Source organism: Bos javanicus, chromosome 4, assembly GCF_032452875.1.
Source record: "Bos javanicus breed banteng chromosome 4, ARS-OSU_banteng_1.0, whole genome shotgun sequence".
Taxonomy (NCBI): Eukaryota; Metazoa; Chordata; class Mammalia; order Artiodactyla; family Bovidae; genus Bos; species Bos javanicus.
The window spans coordinates 28,998,593-29,016,878 of record NC_083871.1 but is presented as its reverse complement, the minus strand read 5'-3'; the positions used below and the strand labels follow the sequence as shown (position 1 = coordinate 29,016,878).

Below are 18,286 nucleotides of genomic sequence, written 5' to 3'. Positions count from 1 at the left end.
TAAAACTCATTCAAACAAGGAGTTATAATTATTGCATCAAAGGACAAATGATGCAGTGAGCTGTCTATGTTTCTTCTGAGGCTTCCCAGGGGGCTCAGTGGTAAAGAACCCACCTGCCAATGCAGGAGACACAGGTTTGATCCCTGGGTCAGGGAGATGCCCTGGAGTAGGAAATGACAACCCACTCCAGTATTCTTGCCTGGGAAATCCCATGGAAGTCCATGAGGTCACAGAGAGTCCGACACGACTGAGTATGCACACATGCTATATTTCTTCTACATTTTGCCCATACTTCTTTATTCAGTTCCTGCCTACAGATCTGTTAAGGAAAGGATAGAACAACTATAAGATAAACTCACTAAGCTAATGGCCACATCATATTTTACTTGATATCATGGAAATAAAACTGCATAACAACAGAATAGAAGGAAGAGTAGCAAGAGTTACAAGTAGTATACAACTTGTATACTGTTTGTATACTACTGCTTGTATACTACTACTGCTTGTATACCACCCACTATACAATTATAGTGTGATTTTAGAGAAAAAAAGTACTCTGTAGTTTATGTGTTTCCCTTTCATATACAATCTGTACACTCGAATAAGGAGGATAGATGCTCTTGAATTGTTCCAAGAAGGCGGTTTTAAACAGATCTACACGTGCCCATCAAAAAGAGTTAATAGTACAAATAGTATGGTACAAATAGTACTGGTAATTTAAAGCAATGCATTGTTAAAAAGAGGTTATCATTATATATTTGGATAATGGTTCTTTTGTGTGTCTATTTTTATACTAGTGTGATTTAGGTTTTTGTATGTATGTTTGTGCAATATTTATTGTATGATTGTTATATTTACATTAGAGATTGAGGGCTATTGAAATAACCGACTTGCCCAGCTGCCCGGTGGTGCCCCCGACACCAGAGTTACCTACAAGGTACGCTGACTTCTAGGGAGTTACCATGTTGTAATGTCACTGCAGGAAGCACTGCCTCTTCAAGGAAGCCATGATGCCAGCAGATCAGCCTGGACTGATACTGTGATATTGCTCCTCAAAGTATTGCTTCTGTGAGAGCTACTTTGAGGACCTGTAGAGTCTTGCAACGTGCAAGTTGGCTGAGTATTTAAAATATTCAGCCTGCCTCTAAGCATCCAAACACATTTCTGCTTGGATGATCCATGAGTCCTTTATTCTCTGCCATGTCATGACTGACTCCGTATCATCGTTCACAGACAACAGTTTTGCTTTTAATAATAGATGTGTCTGATAAAGGCAAACTTTGTATCGCTCTCATGCCAAAGCTGCATGAGTAGATAACCTAAGTTTGACACTAACACAGTTAACCTTATGTGTAGAAGCTTTATTCCTGTGAACTTACATGATATGAGACAGTTCATATTTATTTCATATATTTCAGATTTCTTAAAATAGTTACCATTCTTGCTTTGGTTAAATAATATAATAAGAAATATAAGAAGTTACACAGATAACGTGGCCCAACTGCAGAAAGTATATCCATATGCCAACAGTCATTTAATCCTGCCAGATTTAAAATACAATCTTTTGCCAAATTGGACATGCCTATTTGCAAATAAACTGAAGATACTCATCCATTTAAAAACCAATTTTAACTGTTTTTCCCTATCAGTGATTTCACTGTGTCCATATCAGGGTGAATTTAGTTAAGAAAATTCTTTCTTTCTGTAAGATTTTTAAAAACTGATTTTTTTTCTTAATCCTGCAATAAAAGATTATACCTTAGATTAAGTTTTTATTATTTTTAAGACACTTTTTGAATGCAAACCTATTTTAGGAGAGGAAACGGCATCTAAGAATCCTACTTCTATAAATTCCTTAGAAAAAGGTTTTTTTCCTGCTAGAAGGAAGAGCTACAGGTGGATGAGTAGATTTTGTTAAAGACCATTTTGGAGAGACAGTTCCATTTTTCTTGCCACCAATAGTGAGTTCTAAAATGAACTGCAAATCAGGTATCTTATCAATAAACTTAGCCTCATCCCAGCAACCCCAGTGTTTTTGTAGACCTACTTCTGTGAGCATATCTCTAGCAAAAGCCAGCCTCTCAGTGAGACTGAACCACCGCCAGACATAAAGGCAGACTGTGGGCACCAAAAGGACTTCACTTTCTGTTGGAGACTTAACCCTAAACTGGTTAAGTTTTTAGGCTTCAGGCAATTCCTCAGCACTAAATCAGGGTACACATAATGTATGTATTAAGACATATTAAGACGACCCCTGTGGCCTGTAAGGGGCCAGGCACTTTGCATGGGGATGGATTTGATGTGAGGAGAGGAAGGGTCTTCTTTGTACATTGTCTTCTTTCTCAGAATTTTTTTGGATGACACGCTACCTCCTGTTCTAAAAGACACCAAAGTTTTCAAAAGCATAGTTCCAAAACCAAACCAATTTCTACCTTCCAGTCCCTCCCTGACTCTCCTAAGCAACTTCCAGAACCGCCAAAGACAAGAAGTAAACATCTTTATTTTCTCTCTCCTGTACTGAATTTTCAAAAAGGGAATAAAAATGAGGCATAGATATCTTTTCATTTTTGAAATAAAGATTTGGAAGAATTTCTAAAGTTTACAAAAGCAAACACATTACTTTCTTTTTTCTTTTTTTTTTTTATTTCACCCAGACAGACATTAGACATACCTGATAGGCTTGAGATCATTGAGAAAACCTCTTTCCACTGGAGTCTTTGCTACAGCACTTTTGCAAATAGGTTTGTTCAAGAGTGGAATGATGTTTTCATCTATTTTTAGATAGTTCTGCCTAAATGCTATTTATATGATCCACTAACCATTATAAGTGTGAATGGGCCTCACATCTCCTTATTACCTTTCATTGTATAGGGAAGAGTTTAATGTTCAACAAAACATATGAATTCAAAGCATCTGAATTTTTCTCAACATATTTTCTAAAATCACAAATGAAACTTGAGTAAGTTCATCCTTTTTACTAAAATTTCTGTTGCCTCCTCATGTAGCTTTCCTTTTTAACTATTGAGTAATTGATCTCTTAAAAAACATGTTAAGAGCTTTTACAGTTTGTTTTTTTAGGGTATGAGTGACAATGCCAGGAAAGCAGTGTGTCCTGCTGTGAATTAGTAGGGTTGCTCAGTTACAGACAGGCAGTCCATTTGTTGCCTTTCTCAGTTCTTCAGAAAAGGCCACAGAGTTTTCTACACCGTAAAGGTAACCCCTAGCATCTGTTGGCATTTTGTTGATATGCTCAACAGACAAACCTATACCTCGGAACATCTTGGGTATTTAAGCATCTTTTTTCTAGGCGAGGTCTTTCCAAAACAGAGATGAAGAATGTTAGGGGAGACTGAGGGGACTGGGGAGAGATTAAATTCTTGTTGTGGGTAGAAGACTTTGGTCTAAGAGACTGTCACTTGAGCATTTTCATGGGTTCCAAGATGGCTTGAGATTTCATTTTCTTAAAATCAGCAATATTAATCCTTGTCCTCCCCCCAAACTCAGCAAGTTTTTCAATGGCTTGAAATTTCTGTTTTGTAAACCAATTAACCTAATTAATGTCTTATTCTGAAAGTGAATTTTAATTAATTTTATTTTCCTAACAGGAAATGACAGACAACATGAGCAATGGAGGACCACAGCTGATATTTAATGGAAGAATATAATCAATATTTTAAAGAACTGAACATTTTTCATGAGGCAAAGAAAAACCAAAGGACTAGGAGATAAGTTAAAATAGTTCTTGCATTTGCTGTTCTCTCTCCTGAGTACTCGCTGAAATTCTTCTTCAATTTTGCCTCACTTTATTTCTTCAGCTTTTTTTTTTTTTCTTACTGGTGAAAAACTTTCCAGAAATATTCTAATACAGTAATTTCAATCAACTTTCCACACCATTCTATAAAAGACTTTCCAGGAAAGAAAAAATAGATAAAATAGAAAGATTCATATTCTACACAAACACTATTTGACTAGCATGAATGTTAGATTTGTAATGACATATTTCATATAAGTAATTAAAAAGTATAAATATCAAGAAATAACAATAACTTACCAATGTCTTTGTTCTGAAAGACGATGGCTTCAAAGAATGCCACAATTTAAAACCTCAGCAATGCCTTGTTGTAAAAACATTGTAATTACTTTCAATTTATGAATGAACTATGTTTCATAATTTTCTTGTAAATTAACAAAACACAAAACATAAAAAGAGGGTTTTTTTTTAGAGAGAGAGAGAATACTAATCTGTATGGTATTTTTGCACAAAAGAACAGAGAGTTATAAATGAATATCACTTAAGGAAAAGAAGTAACTTTTGATTATACTGTGCAGATTGACATGCATGTTCGTGAATGAGCCTAAGAATAAAGTATCTTTGTGTGTATGTGTATATTTGTAAATATAGAAAATATTATATAGCTCATATTTATAACATTCATGGATGTAAATATGTAGTAGAAAAGAAATTGTGATACTGTGGGAGTATTATCAAGATTCTATTCCCATAGAAATGGGAAAGTGGTTTTTCAAGACTTTTCTCTGCCCACAGAGTCACATTTAATTTCTACTAAATTTTCTTAGTTTTATTTCTTTCATTATGTCTGTTATGTGTAAATATCACTGTGGCTGAAATTTATGGGGTGGAGTGGTCTGAATAGTATCAAGACAAACTGCTTAAATATTTGGCAATCTATTATTTTGGTATTTATGTAAGAACAATTAGTATTGATTTATAAACATAATTTAATTCAGATACTTCCATGTTTATAAATATAGATAGAATTACTTGCAATTACGACACTTATATTTCAAATACATTATAGCCCAATTAAAATTATATAAAAGGACAATTATTATTGATTTATAAACATAACAGTTTTAATTCAGATACTTCCATGTTTCTAAATACAGATAGAATTACTTGCAATTACAACACTTATATTTCAAATACATTATAGCCCAATTAAAGTTATATAAAAGGACAGATGATGTATGCCCAAAAGATGAAGTTACAGTTAGCTTTGTTAGAATTTAATTTAGGATTTTTGTTTTGTTTTACAATTCACATGGAAAAATACAGACAGATCATTCTCAAGAATGCCTATACCCAAAGAACCTGAAAGAGATCTCTGTAGAAGGAAGCCAAAGGATAGGCTTATGTTTAAATAGCTAGATTCAGTCCTTCACTTCCATAAAGGAATGTTAAAATACTAACCTATGATACTATATATCGGAGAGAAAACAGCATGGTCTTTGAAAATATTTATGAGAATATAACTTGTGGCAATTCATTTCTGTTTATTTGATGCCATAATTATGAATGATTTTTAAACACTGAAAATCTGAATTATATAATACAGGTATTTTGTGTATATACGGTTCTGCTGAATTTATGCAAGGATGTAGTTTTGTACTGAAAGAATAACTACCAACTCTCATTTTAGGTGGCATTTCTTTGTAGACATGTTTGCACAATACAGAGTTATAATATATCAGTAAGATGTTTTAATGCCTTTTGAAATAATAAAGAAATCACCCATAAAGGACAAAAGCAGGCACATGACTGCTTTGACATAGAGTTAAGAAGAGATGCCATCATCACAGTTATCCAAGTAATCTACAATGTATTTAACCAAGTATAGATAGATCTTTAATTATTTTAATATCTAGCCCAGCATTTTCAGGACTCAGTTATTTAGAATCATTTATTTGGGATGTGCAGTGATTCTTTTTGAGGTAAGTAGGGGAAGTTAGGAAGATATTTGTCAAGTATTTGAAAACTAAATTTTCAAAAAACTTTGAACTAGAATATTTTAAGTGACTACATTACAGTTTTAGTATGAGCCTACCCTTGGGAAAAAGTAATGTGATACTAAATTAGAAAAAAAAAAATGTGACACTAATATGGTAGTGTGCCATGGAGACTAGATACTAAAAGGTCCAGTAATTATAAGCATAAAAGAAGTGAACTCTGTTTAAAATTTTTCAGCATATGTGTGTGTCTCTACACATACATATATATAGTTGTTTAGAAGTGGAACATGGTATGAAAACTCTATTGATTTGTCTGTGTAATAAATGGTGTGTTTTGAAACTTACATATGGTGTGAACATTCTTTCCATCACAATACAAGAAATAGTCCCTTCTCCCTATAGCTAGATGAATAAATGTACAGTTCTCAGACTGGCAGGGGACAGGATGCTGTGAATGAGGCAGAGTCCCAGCTAGAGGACGTGAAATAAGAAATGGTATTTAGTTTTTCCTAGTTGACATAATTTGGAAAGATTAAAGTATGTTCAAATATAAACAGGAAGTGGTTGAGGATACAGAACAAAATGAGCATGATAAAAGAACCTTGAGGAGGCAGGAGGAAATAAGATACAGATCATAGGAGATAGAATTAACTATAGATAGCACTGAAATTGCAGATCTCACAAATGAATCCTTCAGCTGAAATATTCAGAGAATTGGCTGACCTATTTGGATTTGTCACATTGGTTCCTACTGGCATTTGGGGTGGACAGTAATTCATTGTCGGAGAAGGCAATGGCACCCCACTCCAGTGCTCTTGCCTGGACAATCCCATGGATGGAGCAGCCTGGTGGGCTGCGGTCCAAGGGGTCGCTAAGAGTCAGACACGACTGAGCGTCTTCACTTTCACTTTTCACTTTCATGCATTGGAGAAGGAAATGGCCACCCACTCCAGTGTTCTTGCCTGGAGAATCCCAGGGACGGGCGAGCCTGGTGGGCTGCCGTCTATGGGGTCGCACAGAGTCAGACACGACTGAAGCGACTTAGCAGCAGCAGCAGCAGTAATTCATGGTGCAGACTGTGCTATACATTTCAAGCCATTAAGCATCTTGGGCCACCACCCAGGAGGACACTTCAATTGTAACAATAAAAAATAGCCTAACAAATTTACACCTCTCTAAATCAGGGAAGTGAAAGTGAAGTCACTCAGTCGTGTCTGACTCTTTGTGACACAATGGTCTGTAGCCTACCAGGCTCCTCAGTCCATGGATTTTGCAAGCAAGAATACTGGAATGGGTTGCCATTGCCTTCTCCAGGGGGTCTTTCCAACCCAGGGATCGAACCTGGGTCTCCTGCATTGCAGGCAGATGCTTTACCCTCTGAGCCACCAGGGAAGCCCCAAATTAGGGAAGTATTACCCCTTAATTTAGAACCACTGAGGAACACCATGAATATGATCCCAAGCAACCAATGTTAGTGCTACCCACAAGTGTAGACTTGAATTGCTCAGGGTCATAAATGCACTGTTCTAAGGTCTACTGTGTTATCTGATACAGTAGCCACAATCCTATCCACATGAGTATTTAAATTTAAATATAAATTAGTTAAAACAGAATCAAATATTCATTTTCTCAGTTGAGCTAGTCACGGTCCAAGTGCTGAACAGCTACATACGGACTCCAGTGTAAGTCAAACACATAGTCAAGTTGAGAAGTTGTGGTAGAGATGTAACATTTAAAAAAAATCTGTTTGTGCAATGATGCCACTAAATCAGTCAATATTTTATATTTGACAGATAAAATATTGTGTAACTCCTGTTCTTGAAGAAATTGACTCAGCTCCTCACCATGCGTCACTGACAAATTCTGCATTTCTTGGGCTTGAGAAGGTGAGAACAATAAGTTGCTCTCCACTGTTTTCATTGACTTCACTGGAAAGCAGCATGATTAGAACTGCATTTTCAAACATTATTTAGCGAACACATTTCAGAAACTTAGAGAGAGCATCTTAAGTACCATTTGGTTAGAACACAGTTTCCAAATACAGTTTCAGAACTTGGCATCACTTCACTCTTTTTCTCCCTTAAATCATTTTTCTGGAAACATATGTAATATTTCTTACTCAAAGTATCTGACAGCCAAGAAATTCAATTATTCCAAGTCCATAAATCACAGGTTGTCAGTTACTCATAGCAGAGGAAACTAATTCAGAAATTGCTGGAAATGTGGATGCCTAGTAAAGTATTTTTTAAAACTCTTTTTTGCCAGGAAAATTATCTACTGAATACATAATCTCTTATTAGGGATGTATTTCCCAAGAAATATATTGTGAAAAGTCAAATTCTAGATCTAAAAAAATGTGTTGCACTATTTTAATAGTTTAGAATTATCTGCATCAACTAATTGTAGGTAGGTCACATTCATTTAATTAGGAATCTTTAAAACTAGGAACATTTTTCACTTTCCTTTTCATGAGTTGAAGACTTAGTGATTTCAAAGGTTTTCCTACCTTAACATCCAAAGACTCTGCTTCTTTTGCCACACAAGGTGCTGCAAATCCTGCCCCCCGAAGCCAAAATGTATTGTGTTACTAAAAATTGCTAGAGAGACTCGGGGAGCTTCACAGAAAAACCCCAAATCTTGTCAAATTTGCATTGTCTCTTGTTGATTATTTTATTCTTATTAATCCATCAGGATATTTGTCCCCACCTACTCACTAAGACAGAGGACCTCAATTGTCCTTCAACAACATCTGGAGCTGGGGCTGGAAGAAATCCCTTGGGGCCTCCAAGCTTGCTGCCCAGGAAAGAAGAACCACAGTTTCCTCTGTGGGTGGCTGGATCAGCCAGCGCTGTGCCTCACTCTGTCCGTAATGGTCAGTCAGCCAAGGAAAGAGGTAACACTGAATCTTGTTCCCTTCAATGAACTCGAAGTGCTCCAAGCTGCTAGAGGTCCCCTGCCCCCATCACCATCCCAACGTTTTTTATGATTGGGACATGTCTTTTTTCTGTCCTAGGTATATTCATACTTTCACATAAATATCTGAGAAAAATAGAAAAGAATGAAAGAAAGGCGCTGTGTCCTTTATAGTACAACAAATTGCAGGAAAGTTTTGAAGTCCTAATAGGCGATGTTAGCATATTGCTGTCTGTGAGTAAAACCTGTGGTGCTGCAGCATTTCTGAAGTGCTATTATACTGTCCATTGTCTATAAATGTGAATATTCCTCTATCGTCCTAGCAGTATTTATTCTATTTAAAATAAGGAAAAGGTGGGAAGACATCAATATTTCACCTGAAAGGTGAGGTCATATCTGGCTATACCCATGAATCGTAGTCATTCAACCAAATCATGCAACTTATATACACTGAGGTCTAAAATCCAAACCACAAGTCCACCCCATATGAACCACTCCCCTTGACTTGTTCTGCTGCTTCGATCCAAGTATCTGCTCTGTGGTGCTGTGGTGATTTCAGTTTCTGGCTCCTGCCCTAGGCCTCGAGACTTTCTCTCTCTGGTTGTCAAGCTTTGACTTCACTCTCAGCAAACAGGCCTTCAACAAACTAGGTTCCTGGCAAACAAGCATGTGCTCAAACTGAAAACAGGAATTCAGAGGAAGGATCTCAGGTAAATAAAGGGAAAGCTTGAGTTCTCTATACCTTGAATGTAAAAAGGTTGAAAAATCTAGGTGGTCATCAGAGACAGGCAGGGAGCTAGCTGTAAGTGAGAAACCAAGGCGAGATCATTTCTGCTCCGCCCCACCATCCCCAAGCTTCGTAAGGGCATTGGACCAGTAGTCTATAAGGAAAACGAATTTGAAAATGAACAAAAGTCTGCTTTTATATGTTAGTTCTGTTCATTTCTTGTACTTTCTTTTTCTTTTTCAGTCTCTAGTTTGGCCTACTCATCTGCACCAAAAAATATCAAGAAGTTTTATTCAAGCAGAGCTAACACTATCAGCAAGTATCATTCTAAAGCCAATATGGTGCATGACAATAGGAATCACAAAAAGCAATGTCAAAGCAAAGTGAGACACAAGGGGAGAGAGTTGCTTTCAGTAAGTCCTTTATCCTCCTCACCTGAAAATACCCATTTCAGTGTGAATTTTGGAGTTTCAGAGTTTTATTTTACTGACAAATGTGGCTTTTATGTACTGTATTCCCTTGTAAATTCTGCACACTGTTGCATTTTTCCACAAGTGGGAAAGTCCACTTTGTCACTGGATAAAGATAGATTCACTACTTTAATAATCTGTAAAGAGCACAAAAGTATCAAGAGCATCTTGTAGTCATAAGAGGAAGTAGAGAATATGATCCGTTAGTATGCATTTTGGGTAATGACTTGAGAGTATATTCTACATTAAAATGCACTGTGTTTAAATTTCATTTTATCTACATTCCACTCTCAAACTTCCACACCATGTTCTTTGGAATATATTTAATGTCTAAGATCTGCAAGTTCTCACCTACACAAACTCTGCAGCCAGCAAGTGGTTTATTAAACTACAGCTTTAAGGTACCACTCACAAAACAGAAAGGGAAACTGTTTTCTTTATGTTCTGCAGGGAGCTAAAGACAGATGGAAGTAGATAATTTCCATGGACACCCTTGCAGTCACCATGATTAATTTTATTGGCCAGATTCCTCAGATTTGAAAGCCTTGAAAGAGGGGTGTTGAAACTGTCACGGTAACATCTAATTAAGAAGGAAATAGAGCCTTAAGAGAAGTACTGACTCTCCTTTTCATCAAAGGATAGTAAGTTATAGAAAGAAGGCACCAAATCCTCAGTAGGTAACCCAGCCTTTCTGATACCTTTGTAACCTCTTCCCAGTGGTCAGCAGTGCACACAGCTACACGTGTACACCCACATGCACAAACGCATGCCCCGAGTTAATTATTTAAGCCAATCCTTTTCAACTAGAATGTTTCATCTAGCCTTCCTGGTAATCACTGATAGATACCTAGATAGATACTTGCAACCTCAGGTAGGTGAAGCTAAAAGATTTACTTGATTTTATCATTTTATCCAAGTCCATATTTTAAAGTTCACATTTAAACAAATACACACGTACATATTACACACATGTATACAGAGAGGAAATTCTAACACACATGTCCCTAGATAATAGTCAGAATATCTGAACTATGGCCAGGAGATTAAGCATAAAGATCAGGATGTTTCAACACTATTATATCTGTTACCACAAAAGTCAGACACAAATAATTACATTTTCTAGAGAGTGAAAATACAATGAATACTTATGATTTTTGCTCTTTTTATTACCCTCATAAGCACCTAATATGATTTACAAATAGTCTATTTATTAAAACTATAAATATATCTGTATTTATATATTACAGATGAGAAAAAAGTTGTCTCTGTACTGAAGGAGTTGAGTAAACGCTGATTCTTCATGGAAACTGGTAGTTTATGTATTCTTTGAGAAATTTTGAATTAATAAAAATTCAAATAGTAAGAGAATTGAAACATAGTAGTAATAGTAGTGTTTAGGATAAAATTATCACACCAATAAACAATTTTGTATATCTTCTCTTTTTAAAAAAAAAATTGTGCCTGGGTATATTTGTTGTTAATTTAAAATGACTCTTATCTCAGGGACAAAATTGCAGGAAAATTTGGCTTTGCCTTAGAGAAAATAGAACATACACATGTATTGATGCAAATAAGAATAATACATGTTTTGTAGAAAATTATTTTCCTTCATGAAGATTGTTCTTTACTCCTTGGAAATAATCCTGTCTTGACTTAGTTTGTATTTGTTTCATTAGGTTGTAATGCAAAATGTACCATAATGTTATCCCTTTCAGTATAATGCAAAGGGGAACATAAACCTGAAATTCTTTTGGTATAAGAAATGCTTGGAAATTAAGTCATGGCTTCTAACCTTCTGAGTCATGTTCTTTATTTGACAGACTATACTGTGTTTGAGCACTAAATAATAATAAAGAAATCATCAACTACATTGTTGATTATTACTGTATTTACATCAGTTATACCTGAACAAAAGTCATAGATTCAGAGCCTCTCTTCTGTATTTCAAGCTGCTTTAGAGGCTTTGCTTCTCATACTTCAGCAGGTATTTGATCACCTGGGCTTCATCCCAGAATTGTGATATTACGTAGGCCTGCATGCGGCCTAAGAACCTGCACACCTACCTCTCAGGGGATGGAGCTGTTGCTGGGCCAGGGACCTAACTTTGAGGGCCACCAATAAAATGTAACCTCATTAAAACAGTCAGGTCTTACCTTTTAGGCAGGTGTATTTGAGTCATTGTATTTCTATATATTTCAGTAATAGCTATAGCTTGCAAAATATAAAATCTATTATATTCAATAAAAAGTAATGAAATGTGCTTTATTTCTTTTTCTTCACTGCAAGCACAGTGTAGATTGGTTAGTTCAACAATCTAAGAAGCCAGTAGGAAGGGCTTTCAGAGTCAAAACTTGACCTTACATCCTTTATTGAAGGATTACACATAAAAACCAGCTGTCAATAAATAGTTGCCTTGGTTTTGCCATTCCTACAGTACTTTGGGCTAAAGCAAAACTTTATAAATTTAAAGCTCATGATTGACATCTGCTGGCACATTTGTGAATTACAAGTAGTTTGCATGGTTGGTATATATTGTGTTCAGATTTGGGGGTTTTGTATCTTCCTTTCCAAAACCCATTAGGTAAATTTTATGTCTGACTTTATACATGTATTTTCCCTAAAAGTAATGTATTTCACAATTTATTGAACAACTAAAATAAAACTGTTTAACAAATTGAACACATTTATTTCAAACAGCTAGTCTGTACTGAAACTATTTTAATTTTTCCTATTAACAAAGTGAAATTATAAATTTGTCATCTCAGTATACATAGTTCATATCTAGAGTGAATTTTATCAATAGATTTTTTATTTTAAGAGGATATATTTAAATCTTTAATTGCTTTACCCTGAATCAAATGTTTATGTAATTAGATTGCTTACAATGGCAGTAAATTGAAGAGGAGCTGAAATTAATCATGCTAACACCTATATATATATATAATATATATATATGTATTCCTATCAGTGGAGCCAAGGCATTTTCCAGTTTTTAGTCATAATCTTTTCCAAATTTTCCTCTTTAGTGCTGGGCTTTGCATTGCTATTCATTCAAAAAGATCATAAGCTTCTGCTCCCATGTTCAACTTTACAATCTTAATGAAACTGAATCAAGCATATTAAACTGAAGTGTCAGTCAAGGACTCAAGAAAGAATCACTTAGTATAAACACTTTTTGTGCTTCACTGTCATCTCCTTTAATCCGCACAACTTTCTGTACCTTTACAGTATAAAACTTTGGCTACCTCATGCAACGAGTTGACTCATTGGAAAAGACTCTGATGCTGGGAGGGATTGGGGGCAGGAGGAGAAGGGGACAACAGAGGATGAGATGGCTGGATGGCATCACCGACTCGATGGACCTGAGTTTGAGTGAACTCCAGGAGTTGGTGATGGACAGGGAGGCCTGGTGTGCTGCAATTCATGGGAATTCATGCAAAGAGTCGGACATGACTGAGTGACTGAACCGAACAGAACAGTACAAATTATGAAGCTGAAGTTTACGAAAGCTAGACAAGTTGTCAAAGGTCTCAGAGGGAAGACTGATATCTAAAACAGCCCGACTGTGGCATCTGGCTCCTGCAAGCCAGACCGTTTTGCCTGAATTATTTTCTGCCAGACTACCAGTCCCAATACTTTGGCCAAGACCAGTGCCCCTTTGACATCTTCCCAGGTCTGTTAAAATGGTAGTGTTTACCACTTTGATGGTTTCAGGCAGAGGATAAGTAAAATAAGCAACCCATTTTACTGACTCACAATTTCTTCCTTTATCAGCATTGGTCATGTGTCTACGAAAAGTGAGGATTTTTAGTAATTCAAAACATGAGTTGTGAAATAAGTCATGCTTCAGTTAGAGTCCTTAACTGATTAACATTTCTGTCTCCTTAGTAAAGTGAATCATTCACTCAAGAAATACATTCTAAGCAGTCAGTCCGACTTCCTTTAAAAAAGAAAGAAACATTTAGCACCCAGGCTTTTCACCTTGCACTATATTAAAACATCTAAAAATAAAGGGTTTCTTGTAATAACCAAAGAATGCTCAAACTACTGCACAGTTGCACTCATCTCACACGCTAGTAAAGTAATGCTCAAAATTCTCCAAGACAGGCTTCAGCAATACGTAAACTGTGAACTTCCAGATGGTCAAGCTGGTTTTAGAAAAGGCAGAGGAACCAGAGGTCAAATTGCCAACATCCACTGGATCATCGAAAAAGCAAGAGAGTTCCAGAAAAACATCTATTTCTGCTTTATTGACTATGCCAAAGCCTTTGGCTGTGTGGATCACTATAAACTGTGGAAAATTCTGAAGGAGATGGGAATACCAGACCACCTGACCTGCCTCTTGAGAAACCTGTATGCAGGTCAGGAAGCAACAGTTAGAACTGGACATGGAACAACAGACTGCTTCCAAATAGGAAAAGGAGTAAGTCAAGGCTGTATATTGTCACCCTGCTTATTTAATTTATATGCAGAGGGCATCATGAGAAACATTGGGCTGGAAGAAGCACAAGCTGGAATCAAGATTGCCGGAAGAAATATCAATAACCTCAGATATGCAGATGACACAACCCTTATGGCAGAAAGTGAAGAGGCACTAAAGAGCCTCTTGACGAAAGTGAAAGAGGAGAGTGAAAAAGTTGGCTTAAAGCTCAACGTTCAGAAAATAAAGATCGTGGCATCTGGTCCCATCACTTCATGGGAAATAGATGGGGAAACAGTGGAAACAGTGTCAGACTTTATTTTTCTGGGCTCCAAAATCACTGCAGATGGTGATTTCAGCCATGAAATTAAAAGATGCTTACTCTTTGGAAGGAAAGTTATGACCAACCTAGACAGCATATTAAAAAGCAGAGACATTACTTTGCCAACAAAGGTCTGTCTAGTCAAGGCTATGTTTTTTCCAGTGGTCATGTATGGATGCGAGAGTTGGACTGTGAAGAAAGCTGAGCACTGAAGAATTGATGCTTTTGAACTGTGGTGTTGGAGAAGACTCTTGAACGTCCCTTGGACTGCAAGGAGATCCAACCAGTCTATCCTAAAGGAGATCAGTCCTGGGTGTTCATTGGAAGGACTGATGCTGAGCCTGAAACTCCAATACTTTGGCCACTTCATGTGAAGAGTTGACTCATTGGAAAAGACCCTGATGCTAGGAAGGACTGGGGGCAGGAGGAGAAGGGGATGACAGAGGATGAGATGGCTGGATGGCATCACTGACTGGATGCACATGAGTTTGGGTGAACTCAGGGAGTTGGTGATGGACAGGGAGGCCTGGCGTGCTGCGATTCATGGGGTCACAAAGAGTCGGACACGACTGAGCAACTGAACTGAACTGTAATAACCAAAATCTTCAACAACAGGAGGGATCTCATGGTACTTGTTTTTTTTTTCTTCCCTGGGTATTGGGTAAGTCACTCCATGATGGTCATCATTTACATGCAGGCTGAATCACTCTTTTATCCCTTGAAATCATGGCACATGTGGTTAGTGGCTAACAGTCAAAGCAGATGTAAGGCACTAAAAACTTAAAAAGTTTTCAAAGTCAAACAAGAAAATTGCCTTTAAAAATCCAAAGAGTTACAAAATTACTTCATATTTTACATTTGTGTAAAATCATTACCTGAGTTAGTTGATTTCAGGTAAGTTTTGTTTTAACTTAATTGTTCTGATGTCCAACTGTTGTTTTTGTTTGTTTGTTTTTGGTTATTGTTATTGTTTCACTAAATTGTGTTTGGAAAAATTGTTTTTATTCATGTTTTATCATCTGCAGACAATCTAGATACATCTTCACTTCAAAGATAGATTTTGACCAAATTGCTCTGGAATGCCCCCTAGGCATCAGGGGATTTTAAGGTTCTGCCAGGTTGAGAATACTGGACTACAGAGTCTAACACTGAGAGGCTACAGGGCTTTGCAGCAAAATCAAGGTAAAGGCAAGGTAATCATTTGTAAACGTAACATATTTACCATTGGGCTTTGGGAGCAGTTTTATCCCATTCTCATCTCATGCTAAATTTGGAGTCAGTTAAAAAGTACTAAAGAAAACGCTTTTTATTTACCTTATTTAAACCTTCTATAATGTCTATAGTACACTGATTTTACAAGTGGAAAACAGGTATAGAGAGATTAGGCATTTTCACAGTACCTAGGGCACATGGGAGGGTGTTATACTCATACCACTAATTGATATACATTTCTCTTGGCACTTAGGATCTAGGCATAAACATCTATTAGATGCATATTTCATCACTTAGACTGTAAGCTCTTCATCACCTGTTATTTTAATCATTCGTTTATGTATTTATACATTCATTCATGTATCGTGTCGACAAGAAATTAATAGTCAATCTAAGGAAGAAATGGAAAATTGTTTTCAGGCCAATTTGAGGTTTATAAACCTGGGGAAAGCTCTGAGTGTTGGGGCCAATGAGAGGGAAGCAGGAGAGACTCCATACTGAATCGTGTCATGCGTCTTACAGACAGGATGTGAACTGGGCCTGAACCCTGCCCAGGAGTGAGGAAACTTGCTAGTGAAAACCAGGTCTCCTGGAGACTTCCTTCCCTGCAGATGGCAAAGGGAGATTGTAGTTGAGGTCAGGCTGCCCCTGTTAGATTCATCATGGAGACATCCCCCTTTGATGTATAATCATTGTTCCCCTCTCTTTAACCTTAATTGTTTGTTCTCCTAGCACCTACTTGTTGTAAAACTCAGTCCTATACAACAAAGAGGTTGCTAACAAGTAACAAGTCACGTGGGCAGGGTGGGGGTGTATAAAACTGGGCCCCTCAGAAACATCAGGGTCCTTGTTGGGAACTGATTCCCCTTGGACTCACTGGCGTAATAAACTGTACTCCACTGTGTTTTGCGACTCTGGATTCCACAACATGAGGAGTGGTCTCCCTGTTGAGGGCAAAGCACAGTTATATACTATACGTTTTTGAGACAAAGGGTTATACATCAAATGATGCATTGACAGTTTATACAGTCCAGATATGCGCTTTCAAAGTGAGTAGGGAGTCATCGTGGCCCCTTACAGGATTGCGGTGGAAGGTTATCTCCTAAAGAGGTCTGGTTACTGTGCAGGCACAATACACACTAAAGGGGAGGGGGACCAGCAGACAAAATCCTTATGTTTAAATTTTTCTTGTCTTGCCAATAAAGTATGAATTTTCTTTCGGTTTTTTTTTTTTTTTTTTTGAGTCATAACGGGCTGCAGTGGTGAACTAGACTGATATCAGGGTCCCAATCTTAGTGAGCTGGGGTCCGTGGAAGGCACAGGAGGAAGACCAGGCAATTAACATAAAATTAACATAAAACAAGAAGGCGGTAATTTACAAAGATGGAGAGCTACCTTATCTTTAGGTGGGGAAGAGAAATAGCGTGGTAGTTAACTATGCAGGGGGTTGGGGGTGGGGTGGGGTGGGGTGTTGCTGTTTCCCTGGTGGCTCAGTGGTTAAGGAAATCTCCTGCCAATGTTGGCGACTCCAGTTGGATCCCTGGGTTGGGAAGTTGGGAAGATTCCCTGGAGAAGGGAATGGCAACCCACTCCAGTATTCTTGCCTGGGAAATCCCATGGAGAGAGGAGCCTGAAGGGCTACAGTCCATGCGGTTAGCAACACAACAAAAACAAAAAACTATGCAGAGGAAATGAATGTAAAATCTAAGCTGAAATTTCCCATATGAGAGAAGCTACCCTATTCTCAGATAGAAGGAGCAGCATCAGTCTGAAGAGCAGGAGAGGAAGGGGGGGGGGGGGGCGGGGGAGATGAGAGAGGTAGTGGGGGGGGGATGAGAGAGGTAGTCGGGAGAGGCCGAGGTGGTTTGAAAGTGGGTCACTGAACATGGGTGTGGCTAGCTGAGTGTGTAAAGCGAGGAGTGGGTAATGAAAATGCTGGGTGCAAATCATAAAATGGCTTGGTAATTTAATAGCCAGATTAAGGAGTTTGGGTTATCCTCTGGAAAACGAGGCGCCTGTGTGGGGCTTTAAATAAGGCAAGTCATGGTCATATTTGTGTTTCAGAGATCTGGTTAAACTTCTTGGCCATGAAAGTAAGCTTCCACACGCAACTCTGTAGTTTTGGAAGCACGGACTGAGAGAAATGTCCGAATAGAGGGACGTTTCATCTTTGGGTCCCACAGGTGTTCGGGCTGATGTGATGTTTGGAGAGGCCAGAGAGGCCCAAGGATGACAGCTGGACAGAGCCCTTTGAAAAGAGGGGTATGTATTATTTCCCGAATTAGTGATTACAGAATGAGGAGAGAAACTGATCTGGAGAGAGACAGAGGGTTCGTTTTCAGAAGGGTTGCATTTGAGACATCTGGACTGTTTTTTAGGATTGGATTCTCTGCAAGAAATACATTCCATAAATATTTTTAAATTTATAATTGTACAGTCTAACCTTGTAAATCTACCAAACCGCCTCACTA

General features: G+C 37.6%; 1 protein-coding gene across 6 annotated transcripts in view; it reads left to right on the top strand.

Moving 5' to 3' along the window:
- The window catches only part of TMEM196 (transmembrane protein 196), a 143,409-nt gene extending 126,378 nt beyond the window's left edge, over positions 1–17,031 (top strand). For 2 of the 6 annotated variants that reach the window (XM_061413665.1, XM_061413666.1), the window contains exons 4-5: positions 864–937; positions 3,606–3,687. In XM_061413665.1, coding sequence (XP_061269649.1) covers positions 864–937; positions 3,606–3,612 — 81 coding nt within the window. In that variant the 3' untranslated portion in view covers positions 3,613–3,687. Of the gene's footprint in view, positions 1–863; positions 938–3,605; positions 7,638–8,442; positions 8,645–9,242; positions 9,375–9,634; positions 9,805–15,628 lie in introns of those variants that run through there. The other 4 variants (XM_061413663.1, XM_061413664.1, XR_009735814.1 and 1 more) reach the window with 3 other exon arrangements.
- The last annotated feature ends 1,255 nt before the right edge of the window (positions 17,032–18,286 follow it).